The sequence below is a fragment of the Tachysurus vachellii genome, chromosome 2, assembly GCF_030014155.1.
Source record: "Tachysurus vachellii isolate PV-2020 chromosome 2, HZAU_Pvac_v1, whole genome shotgun sequence".
Classification (NCBI taxonomy): domain Eukaryota; kingdom Metazoa; phylum Chordata; class Actinopteri; order Siluriformes; family Bagridae; genus Tachysurus; species Tachysurus vachellii.
In genome coordinates, this window is record NC_083461.1 from 35,310,938 (window position 1) to 35,324,276 (window position 13,339).

At 39.2% G+C, this 13,339-nt stretch overlaps 2 protein-coding genes across 5 annotated transcripts in view; both read right to left on the reverse strand.

The window, feature by feature from the left end:
• The window catches only part of tasp1 (taspase, threonine aspartase, 1), a 30,121-nt gene extending 22,123 nt beyond the window's left edge, over window positions 1-7,998 (reverse strand). For both annotated transcript variants that reach the window (XM_060864455.1, XM_060864454.1), the window contains exons 1-2: window positions 7,863-7,998; window positions 727-943 (exon numbers count right to left, since the gene is read on the reverse strand). In XM_060864455.1, coding sequence (XP_060720438.1) covers window positions 727-871 — 145 coding nt within the window. In that variant the 5' untranslated portion in view covers window positions 872-943; window positions 7,863-7,998. The remainder of the gene's footprint in view (window positions 1-726; window positions 944-7,862) is intronic.
• Window positions 7,999-11,742: 3,744 nt separating this feature from the next.
• The window catches only part of memo1 (mediator of cell motility 1), a 12,020-nt gene continuing 10,423 nt past the window's right edge, over window positions 11,743-13,339 (reverse strand). For all 3 annotated transcript variants that reach the window (XM_060864457.1, XM_060864456.1, XM_060864458.1), the window contains exon 9: window positions 11,743-12,332. In XM_060864457.1, coding sequence (XP_060720440.1) covers window positions 12,201-12,332 — 132 coding nt within the window. In that variant the 3' untranslated portion in view covers window positions 11,743-12,200. The remainder of the gene's footprint in view (window positions 12,333-13,339) is intronic.

The window sequence follows — 13,339 nt, forward strand, 5'->3', positions numbered from 1 at the left end:
CATAGCTCATTTGAATATTCATGAGAACTGACGCAAATCGAGCTGAGTCTTCCTGCAGGCTTTCTATACCACACTAGAATGGCGTGAAACAAGGTAACCAAGGGATTATTTCCACAAAAAAATGTTACAGAGTCCATGGTGAACTTCAGACATTACCACAAAAGTAATGAAATACATGTGGCAGGGCATCTTTAAGATAAAATGATCAAATGCAGGCCCTGATTCCATTTTTGTTTGTATGCATCGTCACTGTTTTTCTTTTTTCTCAAAGATCCATGACCACCTTACATAATCATGGTAGGTTTGTGGCAGAGTTTAGTGCCGTGGACCCATGGACCCAACCTGCCCTGTGTCAACAGTCCAGGCAGGTGTAATGATGTGGGAAAGGGTTAAACTATTAATACCAACCTACATGTGAGGATCGCTGTTTCCCGTGTGTATCCCTGCACGGCCACAATTTAACTATCTTCCAACATATAGTGTACTATGATGTCATAAAGTCATGTCATAAAGCAAAAGTCCTACATGACAATCAGCTCATTGTTCTTCAGTGACCTTCCCAGTCACTGGATCTCAATCAGACAGCACATCTTCGGATTCATTTTTAAATCCATTCCGCAAATAACCGACGAAGGGTTAACAAATTATTTAATCCGATATCGGTGGATCCGATACGATGTGTGAACGTCATGTCCGTAAGTAAAAGTAGAGAATCGAAACACATACCCACGTGCACCAACACGAAACCCACATCTCTGCGCTCTTTGTCGGAGATCTGTACAGTTTGCTCTTTGCTGTTCGGTAAAGTTCTTATATAATTTCGTTGGGGGCTTTTCCCTCTGCAGCCTGTTGGGTTCATCGCTTTCTCCATGACCTGTTTGTAGGAGCAGTGGCATCTTGATCTACCAATCACTCACAACATGTACATACTGGGCCTTGATCCCTAAAGAAGCAAAAAAAAAAGGATATTAGAGAAAAAATGTGTAGAATCTAAAGAATCTAAGGAATTCCATTTCTTTATTTGATCTTGTTGGCTTTTCATGCACAATAATCACCATGAAGAAAATCATTTTCTGTAAATCTCAGATCAAAATTCTTCATAATAACACACACACTAATCTACTTCTACATGACACCACACACACTAATCTACTTCTACATGACACCACACACACACTAATCTACTTCTACATGACACCACACACACACTAATCTACTTCTACATGACACCACACACACTAATCTACTTCTACATGACACCACACACACACTAATCTACTTCTACATGACACCACACACACTAATCTACTTCTACATGACACCACACACACACTAATCTACTTCTACATGACACCACACACACACTAATTTACTTCTACATGACACCACACACACTAATCTACTTCTACATGACACCACACACACTAATCTACTTCTACATGACACCACACACACTAATATAATTTTACATGACACCACACACACTAATCTACTTCTACATGACACCACACACACACTAATCTACTTCTACATGACACCACACACACTAATCTACTTCTACATGACACCACACACACTAATCTACTTCTACATGACACCACACACACTAATCTACTTCTACATGACACCACACACACTAATCTACTTCTACATGACACCACACACACTAATCTACTTCTACATGACACCACACACACTAATCTACTTCTACATGACACCACACACACTAATCTACTTCTACATGACACCACACACACTAATCTACTTCTACATGACACCACACACACTAATCTACTTCTACATGACACCACACACACTAATCTACTTCTACATGACACCACACACACTAATCTACTTCTACATGACACCACACACACTAATCTACTTCTACATGACACCACACACACTAATCTACTTCTACATGACACCACACACACTAATCTACTTCTACATGACACCACACACACTAATCTACTTCTACATGACACCACACACACACTAATCTACTTCTACATGACACCACACACACTAATCTACTTCTACATGACACCACACACACTAATCTACTTCTACATGACACCACACACACACTAATCTACTTCTACATGACACCACACACACACTAATCTACTTCTACATGACACCACACACACTAATCTACTTCTACATGACACCACACACACTAATCTACTTCTACATGACACCACACACACACTAATCTACTTCTACATGACACCACACACACTAATCTACTTCTACATGACACCACACACACTAATCTACTTCTACATGACACCACACACACTAATCTACTTCTACATGACACCACACACACTAATCTACTTCTACATGACACCACACACACACTAATCTACTTCTACATGACACCACACACACTAATCTACTTCTACATGACACCACACACACTAATCTACTTCTACATGACACCACACACACTAATCTACTTCTACATGACACCACACACACTAATCTACTTCTACATGACACCACACACACACTAATCTACTTCTACATGACACCACACACACTAATCTACTTCTACATGACACCACACACACTAATCTACTTCTACATGACACCACACACACTAATCTACTTCTACATGACACCACACACACTAATCTACTTCTACATGACACCACACACACTAATCTACTTCTACATGACACCACACACACTAATCTACTTCTACATGACACCACACACACACTAATCTACTTCTACATGACACCACACACACACTAATCTACTTCTACATGACACCACACACACTAATCTACTTCTACATGACACCACACACACACTAATCTACTTCTACATGACACCACACACACTAATCTACTTCTACATGACACCACACACACTAATCTACTTCTACATGACACCACACACACACTAATCTACTTCTACATGACACCACACACACTAATCTACTTCTACATGACACCACACACACTAATCTACTTCTACATGACACCACACACACTAATCTACTTCTACATGACACCACACACACACTAATCTACTTCTACATGACACCACACACACTAATCTAATTCTACATGACACCACACACACTAATCTACTTCTACATGACACCACACACACTAATCTACTTCTACATGACACCACACACACTAATCTACTTCTACATGACACCACACACACACTAATCTACTTCTACATGACACCACACACACTAATCTACTTCTACATGACACCACACACACTAATCTACTTCTACATGACACCACACACACTAATCTACTTCTACATGACACCACACACACTAATCTACTTCTACATGACACCACACACACTAATCTACTTCTACATGACACCACACACACTAATCTACTTCTACATGACACCACACACACACTAATCTACTTCTACATGACACCACACACACTAATCTACTTCTACATGACACCACACACACTAATCTACTTCTACATGACACCACACACACACTAATCTACTTCTACATGACACCACACACACACTAATCTACTTCTACATGACACCACACACACTAATCTACTTCTACATGACACCACACACACTAATCTACTTCTACATGACACCACACACACTAATCTACTTCTACATGACACCACACACACTAATCTACTTCTACATGACACCACACACACACTAATCTACTTCTACATGACACCACACACACTAATCTACTTCTACATGACACCACACACACTAATCTACTTCTACATGACACCACACACACTAATCTACTTCTACATGACACCACACACACTAATCTACTTCTACATGACACCACACACACTAATCTACTTCTACATGACACCACACACACTAATCTACTTCTACATGACACCACACACACACATCTACTTCTACATGACACCACACACACTAATCTACTTCTACATGACACCACACACACTAATCTACTTCTACATGACACCACACACACTAATCTACTTCTACATGACACCACACACACTAATCTACTTCTACATGACACCACACACACTAATCTACTTCTACATGACACCACACACACTAATCTACTTCTACATGACACCACACACACTAATCTACTTCTACATGACACCACACACACTAATCTACTTCTACATGACACCACACACACACTAATCTACTTCTACATGACACCACACACACTAATCTACTTCTACATGACACCACACACACTAATCTACTTCTACATGACACCACACACACTAATCTACTTCTACATGACACCACACACACTAATCTACTTCTACATGACACCACACCACACTAATCTACTTCTACATGACACCACACACACTAATCTACTTCTACATGACACCACACACACTAATCTACTTCTACATGACACCACACACACTAATCTACTTCTACATGACACCACACACACTAATCTACTTCTACATGACACCACACACACACTAATCTACTTCTACATGACACCACACACACTAATCTACTTCTACATGACACCACACACACACTAATCTACTTCTACATGACACCACACACACACTAATCTTATTCTACATGACACCACACACACTAATCTACTTCTACATGACACCACACACACTAATCTACTTCTACATGACACCACACACACACTAATCTACTTCTACATGACACCACACACACACTAATCTACTTCTACATGACACCACACACACTAATCTACTTCTACATGACACCACACACACTAATCTACTTCTACATGACACCACACACACACTAATCTACTTCTACATGACACCACACACACTAATCTACTTCTACATGACACCACACACACTAATCTACTTCTACATGACACCACACACACACTAATCTACTTCTACATGACACCACACACACTAATCTACTTCTACATGACACCACACACACTAATCTACTTCTACATGACACCACACACACTAATCTACTTCTACATGACACCACACACACTAATCTACTTCTACATGACACCACACACACTAATCTACTTCTACATGACACCACACACACTAATCTACTTCTACATGACACCACACACACACTAATCTACTTCTACATGACACCACACACACTAATCTACTTCTACATGACACCACACACACACTAATCTACTTCTACATGACACCACACACACTAATCTACTTCTACATGACACCACACACACTAATCTACTTCTACATGACACCACACACACTAATCTACTTCTACATGACACCACACACACACTAATCTACTTCTACATGACACCACACACACACTAATCTACTTCTACATGACACCACACACACTAATCTACTTCTACATGACACCACACACACTAATCTACTTCTACATGACACCACACACACACTAATCTACTTCTACATGACACCACACACACTAATCTACTTCTACATGACACCACACACACACATCTACTTCTACATGACACCACACACACTAATCTACTTCTACATGACACCACACACACTAATCTACTTCTACATGACACCACACACACTAATCTACTTCTACATGACACCACACACACTAATCTACTTCTACATGACACCACACACACTAATCTACTTCTACATGACACCACACACACTAATCTACTTCTACATGACACCACACACACTAATCTACTTCTACATGACACCACACACACACTAATCTACTTCTACATGACACCACACACACACTAATCTACTTCTACATGACACCACACACACACTAATCTACTTCTACATGACACCACACACACTAATCTACTTCTACATGACACCACACACACTAATCTACTTCTACATGACACCACACACACTAATCTACTTCTACATGACACCACACACACTAATCTACTTCTACATGACACCACACACACACTAATCTACTTCTACATGACACCACACACACTAATCTACTTCTACATGACACCACACACACTAATCTACTTCTACATGACACCACACACACTAATCTACTTCTACATGACACCACACACACACTAATCTACTTCTACATGACACCACACACACACTAATCTACTTCTACATGACACCACACACACTAATCTACTTCTACATGACACCACACACACTAATCTACTTCTACATGACACCACACACACACTAATCTTATTCTACATGACACCACACACACTAATCTACTTCTACATGACACCACACACACTAATCTACTTCTACATGACACCACACACACACTAATCTACTTCTACATGACACCACACACACTAATCTACTTCTACATGACACCACACACACTAATCTACTTCTACATGACACCACACACACACTAATCTTATTCTACATGACACCACACACACTAATCTACTTCTACATGACACCACACACACTAATCTACTTCTACATGACACCACACACACACTAATCTACTTCTACATGACACCACACACACACTAATCTACTTCTACATGACACCACACACACTAATCTACTTCTACATGACACCACACACACACTAATCTACTTCTACATGACACCACACACACACTAATCTACTTCTACATGACACCACACACACTAATCTACTTCTACATGACACCACACACACTAATCTACTTCTACATGACACCACACACACACTAATCTACTTCTACATGACACCACACACACACTAATCTACTTCTACATGACACCACACACACTAATCTACTTCTACATGACACCACACACACTAATCTACTTCTACATGACACCACACACACTAATCTACTTCTACATGACACCACACACACTAATCTACTTCTACATGACACCACACACACTAATCTACTTCTACATGACACCACACACACTAATCTACTTCTACATGACACCACACACACTAATCTACTTCTACATGACACCACACACACTAATCTACTTCTACATGACACCACACACACTAATCTACTTCTACATGACACCACACACACTAATCTACTTCTACATGACACCACACACACTAATCTACTTCTACATGACACCACACACACTAATCTACTTCTACATGACACCACACACACACTAATCTACTTCTACATGACACCACACACACACTAATCTACTTCTACATGACACCACACACACACTAATCTACTTCTACATGACACCACACACACTAATCTACTTCTACATGACACCACACACACTAATCTACTTCTACATGACACCACACACACTAATCTACTTCTACATGACACCACACACACTAATCTACTTCTACATGACACCACACACACTAATCTACTTCTACATGACACCACACACACTAATCTACTTCTACATGACACCACACACACTAATCTACTTCTACATGACACCACACACACTAATCTACTTCTACATGACACCACACACACTAATCTACTTCTACATGACACCACACACACACTAATCTACTTCTACATGACACCACACACACTAATCTACTTCTACATGACACCACACACACTAATCTACTTCTACATGACACCACACACACTAATCTACTTCTACATGACACCACACACACTAATCTACTTCTACATGACACCACACACTAATCTACTTCTACATGACACCACACACACTAATCTACTTCTACATGACACCACACACACTAATCTACTTCTACATGACACCACACACACTAATCTACTTCTACATGACACCACACACACTAATCTACTTCTACATGACACCACACACACTAATATAATTTTACATGACACCACACACACTAATCTACTTCTACATGTCACCATTTAATGCAAAAATAAACTAAAATAAAAAATACACACCAAAACATATACATATATAAACATATGTAGATGCCAATACCTCCTGTAGTTTTCAGTGTGCATACAAAATAAATCCATAATGTACTACGCATTTAAATAGATTTCCAATTTAGCGAACAGCTTTCATCCTTTACGTTGATGTTTATTTTATTCTCTTCTTCTTCTTCCTGCTAAGGTTCTTCTTCTTCCTCGTTAGTTCAGCATATATTAGACAACTGCTTCTGCCGCCATCTATGGTGTTGGAGTGTAATACAATATGTTAACACAATGTAGGGCCTCGTTTATCAACCTTTTAAAGAATAAATGAATCCAAGTGAAACCAAATAAACATTTTAAAACCTGAAGTTTCAGAAAGGCTGCTTTTCTCTGTACTCGCTTGCATGTGAAGATCACCGATACAGTGCTAAAGCTGTCCCGAGAGCTCGTTTGCATGTGTTGACCTAAATGGACTAAATGGAATCAGCATTGTGAAAAAAGATTGTTATAAAACAAACATCTACCTGGTGCATAAGTTACACGTTTGTTGTATACACGTGTGACGAAGGTTGTATACACGCGTCTCTCAGCGAAAATTAAACTCAGTACATGGGTGTAGGACAAGGTTATGTCAAATATAACATATTGATCTGCTAAAACCAGCTTCAAAACAAAGCTCTATCTATCTATCTATCTATCTATCTATCTATCTATCTATCTTTCTGTCTGTCTGACTGTCTATCTATCTATCTATCTATCTATCTATCTATCTATCTATCTATCTATCTATCTTTCTGTCTGTCTGACTATCTATCTATCTATCTATCTTTCTGTCTATCTATCTTTCTGTCTGTCTGTCTATCTATCTATCTATCTATCTATCTATCTATCTATCTATCTATCTATCTATCTATCCACCCAACCATCCATCCATCCATCTATCTATCTATCTATCTATCTATCTATCTATCTATCTATCTATCTATCTATCTTTCTGTCTATCTATCTTTCTCTCTGTCTGTCTGACTATCTATCTATCTATCTATCTATCTATCTATCTATCTATCTATCTATCTATCTATCTTTCTGTCTATCTATCTATCTATCTATCTATCTATCTATCTATCTTTCTGTCTGTCTGACTGTCTATCTATCTATCTATCTATCTATCTATCTATCTATCTGTCTGTCTGTCTGTCCGTCTGTCTATTTATCATAGATTGATCTCCTAAACCAGCTTCAAAACAAGATTCTATCTATCTATCTATCTATCTATCTATCTATCTATCTATCTATCTATCTATCTATCTATCTATCTGTCTGTCTGACTATCTATCTATCTATCTATCTATCTGTCTGTCTGTCTGTCTGTCTGTGATAGATTGATCTCCAAAAACCAGCTTCAAAACAAGATAGATAGATAGATAGATAGATAGATAGATAGATAGATAGATAAAGTTTTGAAGCTGGTTTTAGGAGATCAATCTATGATAGATAGATGATACATAACCAGTGCTTACAGAAGAACCGATTGTGTTTAGATGATGTTTGAATGCATCTGGCATTATTTCATTCCACCCTTCAATCAGGGCGGAATGATGTTGAGATCTGGAAAGAGATTGTCTGTAGCTTCAGAGGCTTGAAAGTTTGACACCATTTACGTTCTACTTTACAAGTGGTCTTCTGTTCATCTCTAGTTTCTTCTCATTTCTTTTTGCACTACATTATCCTGAGTGTAGCAAAACACTGGCGCTAAGTACTCAGTTGCCTGATCAAGCTACGTGGAGTCAGACAGTAATATTGTAGTCTCCAACACTTAGTTTAAAGAAACAAGAAGATTTGAGGCACGGTGGCTTAGTGGTTAGCACGTTCGCCTCACACCTCCAGGGTCGGGGTTCGATTCCCGCCTCCACCTTGTGTGTGTGGAGTTTGCATGTTCTCCCCGTGCCTCGGGGGTTTCCTCCGGGTACTCCGGTTTCCTCCCCCGGTCCAAAGACATGCATGGTAGGTTGATTGGAATAGTGTGTGATTATGTGAGTGAATGAGAGTGTGTGTGTGTGTGCCCTGCGATGGGTTGGCACTCCGTCCAGGGTGTATCCTGCCTTGATGCCCGATGACGCCTGAGATAGGCACAGGCTCCCCGTGACCCGAAGTAGTTCGGATAAGCGGAAGAAGATTTGAGAAGAAAAATCAGCCTCAAATTCAGAAAGTAATTTATAACATGGCCCTGGTGGGTTTTAAATAATAGTCAGCGGTAATAAGGAAATAGACATATATTTGTTAGTATAAAGAACTTGGCACTGAATTTATGACAATATCCTTATTAATAAATGTGGCACCTAATATACTGGCAGTTAGACATGACTGATGTACACGTGATGGACAATGAAACTGAAAGACTAGCCAATATTTTGTCGGACTTTTCACATAAATCTTTGTTGATTATACATTCTGTAAGTAGATACCTGCATATCTTATTGGAAACATTACGTATGGTAGGTGTGGAAAAGAAGGGAAAAAAAAAAAAAATAAGTGACAGACTTTTGTTATAAGAAGCATCAAAAGACACTATTGAGCATCTGGTGTAAATTATTTAGCATAATCTGAAGCCATGTACCATTCTAGTTCCAGAGAAGTCTAGAAAAGTCCAAGTTCTAGTTGCCATCATGTTTGAGGGCCTAAAGAGCCTATGGGAAGAAGCTCCTCTTCAATCTCTTTACTTTCAGGGAGTGAAAGCGCTTCCTTGATCTCAACCGAGAGAAGAGTCCATTGTTCGAGAGGCTGAGGTCTTCGGTCAGCACAGAGCTCAGTGATAAAAAGTATAGACACAGTGGTATACACTCCATTTCCACATTGAGTCCAACTTTTACAACTATCAACAAGAGGAATATATTGTTTTATTTATTATCATATACTAAAAAGGTATAGGAGCCTTTTATCTCCTTAAAGAGAGAAGTGACACCATGCCAAGAGCAAAATGATCCACAATCCTCTCAATATTTCTGGATGTATAAAGTCATCGTTAATGCATTATTGATGCCATTTGCGATTCAAATTTCTGAGGACTTTCTCTTTGAACATGACCCAGAAACATCTGCATGGTAAAACCAGCATTACGTACGGTAATAAGACTTGTGGTATAATGTTGAGGATGTTTTAGCACACATGGGTTGAATACAAAAGCTTTTGCTAATACTTATTATTCCTATATGTATAAGATATACAAGATCATGCAAAGAACACAACAAGAACCAAACAAACGCAACATCGTTCATTAAACATCAGTTAATTCTGGTCCATTCATCTGATCAGACAAGCAGCATTCCAAGAGTTCCAATATTTCATGATAGCACTGGAACGTTTAATCCATCCATAGTTTCATGATGTTACATTAACACCAGGACTACTTACTTAAGCAGCTTTATGGTAAAATGGGCGTCAAAGGTGACGTGTATATCTACTGAACCCGGACAGTGATTCAGGCCATTAGAGGGAATCCATGACTGCCAACATAATTTACAGAACTAATAATAGCAGCTGAATTTAAATGAGGTCACCGTCTGTCTGTCTGTCTGTCTGTCTCTTTGTGCTGCTCTACCAGCAACCATTTAGGTTAGTAAGAATCTGTGAGGCTTTTTAATTAAAATTCTAGTCTAAACTAATTAATGTAAAATATTAAGAGAAGGGAAGAAAATGTACAGGCAAGCAGAAAGAATTTAATAGGCTGAAGTAAAAAATACAAAAGGTTGCCATTGTAATTAAGAGGATAGGGGACTTTATCTGTGTAGCCCTTAGACTCCTCACTAGTTGGCTATTTCCAGCACCTATAATAATGTACCAAAGTTGTTGGTCGCCTTATTTTTATTTCATTACTGCAGCATTATGATAAAACTCGTATTTATTATTAGGTAGGTTACATTAACAGAGATCCGCAAAAGAGAACGTTGTCGTTATGGATACATTGTTTATTTCAACTTTAACGGAACCAAATGTTCTTACAGATATTGAAGAACTTGACAGGTAAAGTCCTTGCATGATTCCATCAAGCTACAAAATCGACTGCTGGAAAGCTTGCAAAGGAAAAAAAAAAAAAAAAAAAAAACAACCGAAAACCGTACAGAGCAGCACAGGCTGCAGATGTACTCCAAACTAGAACATTAACAAAGTGGAACAGGGAATAAAAAGGGAGAAGGGTGCGATAGTTGAAAATATTTAATTAGTATTTAATGCTGTGTAGCTCATCTCAGCAAATCTAAGGTCCTTTCATTGGAAAAGGCAAAGAGAAAATAAGGAAACGGGGTTAGAAGGCAGAGAGGTTCAGGGTGATTGAGCTATTTTTTTTTTTTTTAAGTAGTTGGAGATGTTGCTGAGGTCTTCGGAGTTGCTCCTGGGTGATTTCACCTCAATGAACTATAAGAGCTCCAGCAGCATAACTCACTGAGCTGTCTGACCAGTTTCGGCACTGGCTGGACTGAGCGTAATTGAGGAAAGAAAAGTTCATGTCTAGACCGTTCTTCTTCAGCTCTGCTACAGCCTAGAGAAAACACAAGAGGGTCATCATTCACAATGCAAACGTAGAAACCTCATGCCATTTCACATTAATGTTCACTGTCTATGGTTTTATTATTCAGGGCCTAAACAACAATTGTGTGGTACTCAACAACATCTTTGAACAGATTTCAATACATTTCTCATAGCATGTAGGTTTGTTTTTTTCTTTTCCTTCCTTTGCAGGATCTTAAGAGAGCTGTGTATAAACAGATGCGCTCAAAGGTCAAGAACCTGAATGATGCGAGACTGAATCCCTTGAAGAAAATGTTTACTTCAAGTTATTGTTGCTAAAAGTGCTTCTACATGTTAATGAATTATAGGGTGTGTATGCGTGTGTGTGGGGTTATTGGTTTGTTCGTAGACGGTGGTGAGGACCACAAACAATTGAAAGTGGGTGCACTATATATACACGTCTACAGATATACACACCTACACGCACAAATCCACACTTACAGCACAATGCATAACATCATACAGATACTGGTCAGGGGCTTCAGAGTTAATGTCCACATCAAACATCGTTAAGAGGAAATGTGAACTCGGTGACTGGCGAGATTGGCCAGGTTGGTTCAAGCTACCAGGAAGGATATAATAACTCGTCTAATAACTCTTTACAATGATGGTGAGCAAACAAAAGCCTCTCAGCATACAGAAACCTTGAGGTGGATGGGCTACAAGAGCAAAAGACCACATCGGGTTACGGCCACAATCTCACCCAGAGGACTGAAGAGCGGATCTTTATTTGCCCTTAAAGTAATCTTGTCTGGTTTCGATGCCCATTATGGCTTCAGATTCTTGTCATATATGCTGTTACATGTTAGAAATTTATGGATTAGCTCGAGGTCGTAATTCTTACATCACTTTCAATGCTCCGCAAGTATCGAGTGCGTGTCACAATGTTAAGTTTCCTGTACTACTGAGCAATCGTGTTCAGCCACTCTAGCAGCATTGATTAGATTCGTCAGTGCAGTGAGACAGCAACTTCAGCTA